General features: G+C 39.8%; 1 protein-coding gene and 1 pseudogene across 2 annotated transcripts; both read left to right on the forward strand.

Moving 5' to 3' along the window:
* The first annotated feature begins 1,484 nt into the window (after positions 1-1,484).
* Positions 1,485-1,969, forward strand: LOC133421419 (nuclear transport factor 2-like; annotated as a pseudogene).
* Positions 1,970-2,944: 975 nt separating this feature from the next.
* On the forward strand, positions 2,945-12,149 carry LOC133421402 (casein kinase I). 2 transcript variants are annotated; one of them, XM_061710980.1, is made up of 11 exons: positions 2,945-3,158; positions 5,767-5,857; positions 6,027-6,137; positions 6,460-6,608; positions 7,072-7,300; positions 8,853-9,023; positions 9,195-9,343; positions 9,482-9,677; positions 9,794-9,933; positions 10,360-10,427; positions 10,518-12,149. In XM_061710980.1, the coding sequence occupies exons 2-10, from the start codon at positions 5,782-5,784 to the stop codon at positions 10,390-10,392; spliced, it is 1,254 nt and encodes a 417-aa protein (XP_061566964.1). In that variant the 5' UTR covers positions 2,945-3,158; positions 5,767-5,781; the 3' UTR covers positions 10,393-10,427; positions 10,518-12,149. The 2 variants fall into 2 exon arrangements, with proteins under 2 accessions (XP_061566964.1, XP_061566965.1); XM_061710981.1 differs by having other exon boundaries at positions 9,827-9,933.
* The last annotated feature ends 69 nt before the right edge of the window (positions 12,150-12,218 follow it).

Consider the following 12,218-nt stretch of genomic DNA (forward strand, 5'->3'; position numbering starts at 1 on the left):
ACAGCTTGTTTATCCATTGGCTACCTCCCATCACCTCATGCTATGAAGCATAGATGAGCGGTTTGCAGCTTTTGCTCACCCAGTGTTGGTTGAATGCAGCTGTCACTTCTTGCCACTGAAATTACATCTGAAACGGGATATTCTGCTGCAAGCATTCACTGGCATCTTCATAGTTACTCATGCATGCATCAGCTGAAGAAGCTGGAAGCCATCGCTAACTTTAACTGACATTAGGTGTTCCCAGGCTGTTCATCCAACTCTTTTATTCAGGAATGTTTACTATTACTTTAAAACAACCGGGCAAAATCTCTGCAATATTACCCATGGGTTTTGAAAAGTGGTTTTGAAACCTTGTTATCCTGCAACTTTTCTTATTTCCACAATGGCATCAATCCAGAGGTTAGATTAATCCAGAAATTAGACTTATGGGTGATGTCATGGAAGACTAGTCCGAATAATAGATAATTGTTACAGTCTGACAATCCCATAACTCACTAACCTTATTTAGCCTATACTTTATTCTACATTAAACACTGTCCTTACATGATTTACTTGCTCTGATATATTCATGAGTTATCATTCTGTCGACATGCTACTGCAGGTTCAGGGAAATGGTAATGTAGATTCAGTAATAATGTAGACATAAACATTATTAAGTATTTCCTTGGTAGGAGGCTGAGCATTTTAAATCAATTAAATTTAGCTCAACTAAATTCAGAAACACTTTATTGGCAAGACAAGGCAAGTTTATTTGTATAGCACAATCCAACGCAAGGTAATTCAAAGTGTTTTACATCAACATTAACATTAAAAGCGGCAAGACACAATTACACAGTAAATAACAAATAAAATGAAATAAAATTATAAAAAAAGAGGTAAAATAATAAAAAGCATCAAAAGTTGTTAAAAAATAAGGGCAGTAGAATACAGCAGGTAAGTATTTAATTTAGGAGTACGCTTCAGTAAACAGTAATGTTTTTAGGCCTGATTTAAAGGAGCTGACAGTTGGAGCAGACCTCAGGTCTACAGGAAGTTTGTTCCACCGGTGAGGAGCAGAATAACTGAACGCTGCCTCACCTTGCTTGGTTCTTGTTCTTGGGAACCACAACAAACCAGATCCAGATGAACCTCAGGGGTCTGGGAGCTTCATAGGAACTAACAGATCAAGCATGTATTTTGGTCCAAGACCATTCAGGTCTTTGTAGACCAGCAGTAAGATTTTAAACTCTATCCTTTGACTCACTGGAAGCCAGTGTAGTGATTTCATGACCGGTGTAATGTGGTCCAGTTTCCTGGTGTTTGTAAGGACTCTGGACTATTGATCACCGATGGCAAATTAATTATGAAATAAATATATGTAATTAATACACATAACAAATATGACTGTGGGAAACGGGGGGTTGGTTTAAGTTAACTTCAAGCTGACTTCCCCCACTGTGTAAAGAGGTAAATTAAACTCACAAACACGGTTTGAAGCTACACACATGGCTGGTGAAGAAATATGGCAGAAGATTGGAGAGGGGTTTGTCCAGGAATATTATAACCAGTTTGACAATTCCAACAGGATGGGACTTGCCAACCTATATTCTCCTGATGCTTGCTTGACATGGGAAGGATCTCCGTTTCAGGGGAGAGAAGCAATTGCTGGCTAGCTCGTAGGCCTGCCTTTCAAGCGCATTAAGCACATAATCACAGAACAAGACTTTCAACAGACAATAGACAGTTGTATCCTCATCATGGTCTTTGGACAGTTACAGGCAGATGACGACCCACCCATGGCTTTTCATCAGGTGTTCATGCTGAAGTCCCAGAACTGTGCATGGGAGTGCACAAATGATGTCTTTCGACTGGGTGTACACGACATACCAGTGTAGCTATATCTTTATATTTTTATGGAAATACAACCATCTCACCGGCTATATGTGTGTTAATTTCCTCCATGTTTACAATAGATGAGTAAGCTGCTTGTTACGTGCAGAGGTGTCAAAAGTATTCACATTCATTACTCAGGCAGAAGTATAGATACTAGAGTTTAAAAATACTCCTGTAGAAGTTGAAGTATCAACTCAAGTTTTTTACTCAAGTAAAAGTATAAAAGTACTGGTTTCAAAACTACTTAAAGTATAAAAGTAAAAGTAATGTAAGGGGGAAAAAAGCCATTAAGGACAAAAGCCATTGAAAATGAATGCATCTTAGTATAATGCAAATATATTAAAGAACCATATATGTGTACTATTGAGCATTAACATGTGTTTCAGAGAGCAGAAGATATGATGACTAGTTGCCTATAAGTATTGTAATGGTGCAAAAAGTCAAACTTCAGAGGCATGTTATCTTTTATCCTAATGTTTATTGGAATGTACATCCAAGTTTAGTTGCAGGAATCTGAGGGCAATGGATGTAAGAACAAAACTGGACAAGAACATCTGAAACAACCACAACCAAATTCACTCTATCCGGATGGAGCAATTTAAGTTTTTTTTAAAGGCCGAAATGAAATAGAGAAATGAGGCTGTTTTTAAAATGTAAGATACATTAAAATACAGATAATTGCGTGAAAATGTAAGGAGTAAAAGGAAAAAGTCATCTAAAAAATAATTACTCCAGCGAAGTATAAATAACCAAAATTTCTACTTAAGTAAGGTAACAAAGTATTTGTACTTCGTTACTTGACACCTCTGGTTATGTGTAATTAAAATTGAATATGCTTAACATCATTGCTGTCAAATAAAATGATTCATTACTCAAAAAAATAAATAAATATGACTGTTTATATGTAAACAAATCACTTTTTCTTAAAAGCATTGACTGAAGAAACAGGAACATGACAGGGGGAGCAGCAGCTATGTGAGACGTCCCCTTTAAGGGGCGGGGCCATGACGTCGAGAAAATGACATCATTGACGTTGTGAACAGGCACGTTGTTAAGTAACGAGAGAGAGAGGAGGGGGAGGGGCCAGCGTCCAGAACAGCGCTCAGTGCTGCCGGAGCGACTCAGGGACGATCAACAGGGAGCGCGACCGACGACGGAGCTTTGAACTGAGGGTATGAGAGCTGCCAGAATCCGCTCCCATCCTCCTCCGGCCGGACTCGTGTCCGACTGACAACCATCGGATCAGAAACTCCACTTCTTCGGCTGTCGGACCCGCCTGATATCTGGTGAGTGTCGGGTCGGGGAACCGGAGAAACCAGGGGGGAAAAGGCGCCCGACTCGACCGGATCCGAGCCTCCTATTCACGGCTTACGGGAGAGGGGGAGGGGGCGAGCTGTAGGACTGGCTATGTTCGCAGGCTGGTTAAACGCATACAAGGGCGCGGCTGTGGATTATGATACGGAATGTGGTGAAGTGCGATAAAATGTTTATAAAGTCGAGTGTAATTTTGCAGCTGTTGACGATAAATATGACGGTTCCGTCCACGTACTTCTACTAGCTTAAGCCTGAATTATGGTCCTGCGTTAAATCGACGCAGAGAATACGCCGTAAGGGACGGCGTAGGTTCTGCGTCGTTTTAACGCGGAACCATAAATCATCCTTTACTCGTAGCCGCTAGCGCTCCACTCACGTCAGCTCATGCAGCTGTATGTCGAACTTGTGCTAGTTCTGCGTTTTTTATTTTATTTTTGAGTCTTTTAAACATTTTGTAAAAGCATATTTATTACTAGAATTAAGGCAATTGTGACACATGAGCCCACGTTGTATATTTAATTCCCAATCTGGAAAGAAATAAAGCCCAACATTTGCTATTGCCGATATAAAACGGACCTTTTGTGTATAAATTGTACCATGGCACACTGGTTGTTTGTGCAGCTACAGCTGTGAGAGGCGTAACGCTGACAGGGTGATGTGATTGCGAAATGTTTTGGCTTTAGGTCTCGACTCTTTTTTGTTTTGTTTTTTTCGGTTTAAAGAGGACTATTCGCTCACATGCAACATAGTATGCACTCATAAATGGATGCTGCATAAAGAAACGCTGCAGGATTTCGCTGTGGACAACATTACTATGATTTATGGCACCTTAAGCCATAGTATCCCACCACCACTACAGGACATCGTGTCTCCACATCGACTCCCCCTAACCAGCAGATGTGTACTGTACCATCTTGACCAATCCACTCTCTAGTACACGATTACTACCGTAATAGCACATGTTGTTTTTCCAGTGCAGTGTGACAGGCTAATTCCTCTTGCTTCACATTACACAGGCTGTCTCTGAATCCTTAGATAATGGCTCTGTCACATTTGATGTCAAAGATTGTACTAGATGGATCTTTGCCATTCTAAAACCTCCCATGAAATTGAGATACAATGAACACTTGAGTTTATACGAATGACAATACCTGCACAGTCCTTAGCATCCAGTTTAACACCATTAAGTATTTTGTGTTCCTGCTCATTAATCAATAGCACTTACTTTGTGGCCTTGTGATTAATGCTGCTCCTTAAATCTGGCAGCTTTGGCAGCAGCACCTAAGGGACCCGCTTGGTGCTATGAACTCTAACCCTTTGTTAAGCCCCTACCATAGCAAGTTGTCCTCATCAGATGGCATTCAAAGCAACGTCTTAGAGATTTCATATTACGTTATGTTCAATTGGTCCGTATTTCATCATTAGATGGCATGAGTTTTAAGCATGAAGTTGGTGTTTCCTCCTGCTTATAATCAAGTAGATAATTTAACTTGAAATAACTGAAATTCTTGGTGAAAGCACATCACATGCAAGCAAGGAATTCTGCAGAATTGATATTCTGCTTGGTTGAGTTGGTATGTCCATGAAAGTGAGCTTGTCATGGTTTTATTTTATTTTTTTCTTCAAGAGATCTGAATTGAGGTCACTCGTCACAGTGCAACTGAGGAATTAGTAAAGAGTATATGTCTTTATCAATTGGCCTGACGTGAACTTATTTGAAAGCTTAGTCTAACTGGGAGTGTTACCTCCTAGCTAAAGCAGCACTGCTTTTGGACTGGGGTTTATAGTGGAAGTAAACGGTCTGCCCTTTTTTTTTTCTTTTGTTTTTTCATATCGGATTCCCCAATCAGTGTTGAATTGTCTGCTGTACTTGGCTATCTGAAGTTCATTACAGAGGATTGTCTGAGGACCTTGACATAGATAAAGCCAGCCAGTGCTGCGTGGCTGCTCATGCCATCCCTCCTTTGATAGTGCCAGTGCATAGCAGAAGAGAGTTTAGTCCTGCTCTTGCAATAGCTGCTCAATGTGCCGTGGCAGAGCGAGTGCTAAATAAGTGATGACCCTGCTCCAGCATCACGTGCAACTCTGCTCAGAAATTGCGCTTCATTTCCTCGTGTGCAGCATTTGTCTGCGGTTCGCTCCTCTTCCAAGTGGAAAGGGCTATTTGCACGTTGGCCTCGTTTTTCTGTACATTTTACAGCTACCTCTCCTGTTTTTTGCTGAGCTCACAACACCCTCCAGCCTTGTACATGTCGCTACGCTACAAATATTGTCCTGCGTTTCTGGAGGCCAGACAGCTGTTTGCTGACCAGATCGCGCTGTTTAGGCTGTGGGACACACAAACATGTGGTCAGTTTGTCTGGGATTGATTCTTATCATGTGAGCTGCTGGGAAACTCAAGGATATCCTCCCTCCATCACCTACTAAGGAAGATTGAGCAAATTATCTTATTTTCCATGTTTCCATACTTGAGTCTTAAATGTTTCAAACTTATTGATTAGGACAAAAGGGATGAATCTTAGATGATCTAATGTTATGATATGTCCTTTTTCTAACAATATATACATTATCTGCTGACAGTGACACCTTGCAACCATGGAGCTGAGAGTGGGCAACAAATACCGGCTGGGGCGAAAAATTGGGAGTGGTTCCTTTGGCGACATTTACCTTGGTGAGTTTAACCCTCCTGGATGTCTTGCTTACCTTTTTATTTCTCTCCCTTGTTAAATGTTTCCATGTAAATTTATGAACATTCTTTAGCCTCGGTTTCATCCATCATTGTCCCCATGTCGCATGGCTTTATTGTGTCCTCACAGATGTTTTTGTATTGATCTCTTCAGGTGCCAACATCGCTACTGGTGAGGAAGTGGCCATCAAGCTGGAATGTGTGAAGACCAAGCATCCACAGCTGCACATTGAAAGCAAGTTTTACAAGATGATGCAAGGAGGAGGTAAGCAAATATAGGTTTGATGTACTTGTCAATATTTTCATTGATTGTCAAAATTCCTTGGATGTATTTCCAATTAAGATATCCATATCAATCTGGCACATATATCTGCAATAAAAATATCCAAGGAGCTGTCAATGTCTTTAGTTTTTCCTCCCTCTTAATCCATCTTAAATTTAACTTCCTATCATATGTTTATTTGGGGAATTTATTAAGAAAATATTTCAGCACTTAACATGTTACATTTCAAATAATAGAATTAGTAGATGAGTCGAAGAAAATCAGTTCATACTTTGTCATTTACAAATGTCTATGTTTTGGCTAGTGGGTATTCCATCGATAAAGTGGTGCGGTGCAGAGGGAGACTACAACGTGATGGTGATGGAGCTGCTTGGCCCCAGTCTGGAGGACCTTTTCAACTTCTGCTCCCGGAAGTTCAGCCTAAAGACTGTACTGCTTTTGGCAGATCAGATGGTATGAAATAAACCTTTTATTAAATTTGGGGGCATTCGGGCAGTTTATTTGTCCCCCTGAACCAGATTGCATCCAGTGTAGTTTTGGGGTGTTGTCTCAGAACATGCTGGCCTAGATATTTAATTTCATGGATAGTGCTCTCTGCTCGTGTCACCTTTTGTTCTAACTAGCCAAGTTGCTGTGTCAGTCCTATAAATATGGGTGTTTAACTTTTCAATTACAGCGTGGGGTCTGGGCCGTTTAGTGTCCTCTCTTCATGCCCTGTAGCTCTTTTTCTATCCTCTAGTCTTGGTTTGCTTCAGTCATGTATTAATTTTACTAATTACAGCTGATTAAAGGAATACAAAAACTATTAGGGCAATGTTGGGAGTATATTATAGCACCACCCTCTGGTCTATCATCTATGCACCAAATTATTTGGTTTGCTCGAGAAGCTGACAGTTTTGTGTTAATCTTTTTCCAGATCAGTCGCATTGAGTATATCCACTCCAAGAATTTCATCCATCGCGACGTGAAGCCAGACAACTTCCTAATGGGGCTCGGCAAGAAGGGTAACCTGGTGTACATCATCGACTTTGGTCTGGCCAAAAAATACCGCGATGCCCGCACACACCAGCATATCCCTTATAGGGAGAACAAGAATCTGACTGGAACAGCTCGCTACGCCTCCATCAACACACATCTTGGAATTGGTAAGGTTTATTAATTTTGTTTTAAGTACTACTGGCATGGGGGAGGGGTTCAATATCTAAATATGTGGACAGTCATGACTCAAGCAGGGAGAGGGATTGGCAAGATGAAATGTTGTGGTTCAGACCATGGCTTTTGTCACGCATAGTGCCTCAGATTTGTCATGTAAAATATATCTTTCTCTGTCATGGTCTCACTAATGTGTTTTGTTGGTAGCTGCCTGTACACAACTTGCTAACTGCATAAGAGCTGCTCCGCTGCACACCTCATGTTAGTGCAAAGTACTGTACTTATACCACAAAGTCCTAGTTGATCTGCTTAGAATTTTGTTTTATCAGTCATATCCACTTAAAGCACACTGGAATCAGTCGTTGAAAATGTGCTGGTGTGCCCTAAAACATTTAAGCAACTTTAAATCGTCTGCTTTTTTTGTTTGTTTTAGGATAAACACAACTGTTGCCCAGTATTCTATAAACTGTTGTGGCATTTTGTGGAACATTATGTATAGCATCATAATACATACACTTGTCTCATTACATTATACTATCTTCACATTTGCAGCTCCAGACGCATATGCAGAATAGATTTGGACATTATTTGTAGGATATCTAATGGATTGTCAAACATCTGGAGGTCATTTTTCTACTGTTGAGTTTATACTTTTAAGCAGCACCATTAAGAATTTTTTTTTTTTTTTTTTTTTTAGCTTTATTTATTTTTAATTTTCAAAGTATCAGTTTCCATTTCATTTAAGGAAATTGTTATTTTTAGGAAGGGTTGTCTCACCCTTACAGGTTTCTGTACCTACTAGCAGTAAAAGGCACATTTAGTAATCTTGGGCTTTTGTCCCAGTTGTTTCTCGCAACAGCTACATTTGACTTTCTGACAATGATGGGAGTAGCTCGTAGAGCTGCGGTTGACACGGTGGCAGAAGCGCCTAAGAGACTCAGCAAAGTTATGACGGCAGAGAAAACGAGTGACAGAGCAAGTGTGTAAGGGGAAATCTCAGACGAAAGTGACTTGACTTTCACATCAAACAGGGAACTATTAAATCCTTTTTTGAAAAACTAAACATGTGAAACTTGGAAAATGGCAAATTTTGTAAGTATGGAGCTCTGGAATATCAAATAAAGAAGTTGTTTGTCGTTATCTCTTAAACCAAAAAGTTTTGCTTTCTGGTAGCTTAAAGTAAATTGTAAAACGTGTTGCGAATTAGTACTTGTGCTAAAACACTTAAACAATGCATCTGGTTTGTCCAATGTGATTGCTATGTCCATATCAAATAAACATAAATTAATTAATTAGTAGCTTGAAGTAAATAAAGCACACTAAGTTGTTTCACTCTTTCCAGAGGTTTTCTCTCCTCATTTTTGACTACATGAGTTGACTCCTCTTGGTCTGTTGGAGGCTCTTTGTGTTTATTAGAAAAAAATGTATATAAAACTTATGGCAAATGATTAAAGAAATTAGCAGTTTCATTCCAAAACAAACTGAACCAAAGTAACTGATGATTCATATTTTTCCTCACTCATTTACTCTGTGTCATATTTACAGAGCAGTCAAGACGTGATGACCTGGAGTCTCTAGGCTATGTCCTCATGTACTTCAACCTGGGGTCCCTCCCCTGGCAGGGCCTAAAGGCTGCAACCAAGAGACAAAAGTATGAACGAATCAGTGAGAAGAAAATGTCGACTCCCATTGAAGTTCTCTGCAAAGGATATCCTTGTAAGTAATGATTCTGGGATCTGTGTATTGTGGCAGTCACATGCCTCTTAAAGTTATCTATAGATGCTGAATTTAATTTTCTTGGAACCATACGTTTCTAATTTAGTCATTTTCTGTTTTGTTTTGAATATAATTACTCATCACTGTTTCTTGTTCTTCCTTTTCTTACAGCCGAGTTCTCCACATACCTTAATTTTTGCCGTTCACTCCGTTTTGATGACAAACCAGACTACTCCTACCTTCGCCAGCTCTTCAGGAATCTGTTCCATCGACAGGGGTTCTCTTATGATTACGTCTTTGACTGGAACATGCTCAAATTTGTAAGTTTATGGTGGAACTAAGGGTATTGAAGTTTGATTTAGTGTCCAGTTGCCACTTTCACTGCAGTGCTCAAACATCTCTTTTAAGACTGTATTTGGCCGTGGAAATGTTCAAATCTGGTGTATCTTATTTCACAGGGCGCCAGTCGGACAGCTGACGATGTGGATCGGGAGAGGAGGACGGGGGATGAGCGGGATGAACGGATCGGAGGAGGCCCCAGGGGGTCTGCGTCGCGGGGCCTCCCCCCAGGCCCCACCTCCGGGGCTCCCAACAGAGTCAGGAATGGGCCGGAGCAAGCCATCTCCAACCCAGCCTCACGGGTCCAGCAGTCTGGTGAGTTTTCAGCTCAAGTTGATTTGCATTTCAAATCAGCAGTATGTAACACTTACTTTGTATGTTTTATTACTAGATGATCTGTCAAGTGTGAGATCATTTATTATTGATTTCAGGTAACACATCACCTCGTGCAATTTCTCGTGCAGAGCGGGAGAGGAAGGTGAGCATGCGGTTACATCGTGGAGCTCCTGCTAATGTATCGTCCTCTGACCTCACAGCCCGTCACGACCAGTCAAGAATTTCTACGTCACAGGTTAGAAACCATCCACAGTTCCTTCAGTTGGGAAGGTAACCCACTATTCATGCCACAGATGGCAAAGGAAATGCAACAAAGGCCATGTTAGTATTAAATACTAAAGTCTGGGTTAGGGAGATAGTTTATAAAGTTTTGAATAGTTCATCTGTTTATCTGAGGAGCAGAGAATTTGGATATCTAGATCAGTATGGGGTAGGACATGTCGAGGGATGCTGGTGTAGCATCTCTGTCATCTAAGGTGTGGTAATTGCCAAAGGCTTGAGTCAAGGCAACCGGAGGAAACCACGGAAGGCTAGTTGATTTAAGACTTTGACAATTAGGGAAAGGACCTTCTCCAGCTTTCTTCACAATCTGAGTATGCACATCACATGGAGCTACATTGATTGTTGCTTCTCTGAAACTTCTGTTCTGGGTCGTTTGCAGGTCAGCGTGCCATTTGAGCACATGGGGAAGTGAAATTCCTAGGCTCTGCATGTACATGAAAATGACTGGTGAGACTTCTTTTTTTTCCACTTCTACCAGACTTATTTACATCCATAAGCAATAAAACAATTTCTAATGACAGTTTGTTTTTTTTGCAGGGCTGCAAGGAATACTTGTCGCTGTTTCTTTTTTCTTTTTTTCTTTTGATTGTTAATGAACATGTCAGTCTTTGCTAAGAGACATTAAATTTTTCAAGTACTCAAAATATGTGAAAGTATCCAACATGCATTCTTACATGGATCCTCTTTGCTGAACCCTGGATCACAACCACCACGACACAAAAAGCAAATGACAATGCTGCACCTTGATAGTTGCTCATTCCTGTCCTCCTTTTTTCCTCAAAACATTCCCTCAGTCCTCTAGCAAATGTGAAGAACTGTTGGCGTCACAGGAGCAAAAAGGTATCGGGAACGTGCATTGTCTTTCATGTCAAAGGGTGATATAGGCTCATAAATTGTTTCACTTTTAATTCAGGCAAGTGAATTTTTGTTGTTACCTTAATTTTTCATGTTTAAATTTGAGTGAATTTGCTTTTACTTTTATTTTATTTTTTATTTTTTTTAAAGGGATAACAGCTAAATTAAAAATGAGTATCTGTAGCTGAAATGGGGATATGTAGGTGAGAAGTTAGTGGACGACAAGAAAGGCAACTTTAGAAAGGAGAAGTAAGTGATGTTTTAGCTGTTGTAATGTTTTTGGTGAAGTCATCTGTTTTGTGTCAATTTACTGCCCCTCAAAACATCTAAATATTATGCACCCTTTGTCTGTTTTGAATTGTTTTATTTTAATCTTGGTATGTAAGGTACAGTATGATTGATATGGAAGGACACACTCCCAAATCTTGAGGGAAGCTCCTCAGGAAATTCTCAGCATACTGATATTTGACCAGAGACCATAGGTTTGGTTGCAATTTTTATGATAGATCTTAATGTTACTTTTTTTATTCTTTTGTTATTGGACACTAAATGGGAGGGGGCAAGCTCTTTTTCGGAATGACGTTTGAAGGGTGGGGCATTGGTTTCTTATTTTTTTTCCCTTTTGTTTACTCCACTGTAAATATAATTTTTTTTTTATTATTATTTCAGTGTAAAGCCAAATGTGGTTGTTGTAAAGGTGTAAAGTAGAAAAATGCATACTAATGACTAAGTAGGGTCTGAACTCTGTATTGGGGGGTATTTAAAGTACTAAACTGTGGGATGGGTGACTTTTGCTGTGCCACCTGGGTCATTCAGTAATTTGTGTGTTTTTGAATGCATTTGTGTGAAAGAGGGGAGAACAATAAAACAATTTCTGTATGCATGTGATTTTTTTTCTTTATCTGTTCTATTTATCCAAGACTGGTTTATTTTGTAACTTATGACTTTATTTCTTTTTATGCCCATCTACTACATTACAATATTACAATACTTCAGACTTGGAAGTATTTCTTCTGCAAAAATGAGATGTCACCTTTTTGGATTTAACCTTATGAAGCTCGCTCAGAAGAAAAGGGTGAATGATGGAAGTTGTGTGGATGTGTGTGGCAGTATATTGTGTAATTACCTTTTTGTACAGATCTTCATGACCCAGTGGCATTGTAACTAAGTTTCGGGGTGATATACAAGAGGATGCAGCAAGCGGATTTCACTTTGTGTATTGTGTACTGATATCCTGTACAGTTCTTTAACACACTTTGACAGTATTTGTGTATATTTTATGAAGTAATAAAAATTAATAATATTGCTGACACATTTTCTGACATTTTTTTCCTTAATTGCTTAGCACCTCCTGTGGGAGTTTAATTTTTCCTTTTTCGTGGT

The sequence above is a fragment of the Cololabis saira genome, chromosome 21 (genome assembly GCF_033807715.1).
Source record: "Cololabis saira isolate AMF1-May2022 chromosome 21, fColSai1.1, whole genome shotgun sequence".
In the NCBI taxonomy this organism is placed as follows: domain Eukaryota; kingdom Metazoa; phylum Chordata; class Actinopteri; order Beloniformes; family Belonidae; genus Cololabis; species Cololabis saira.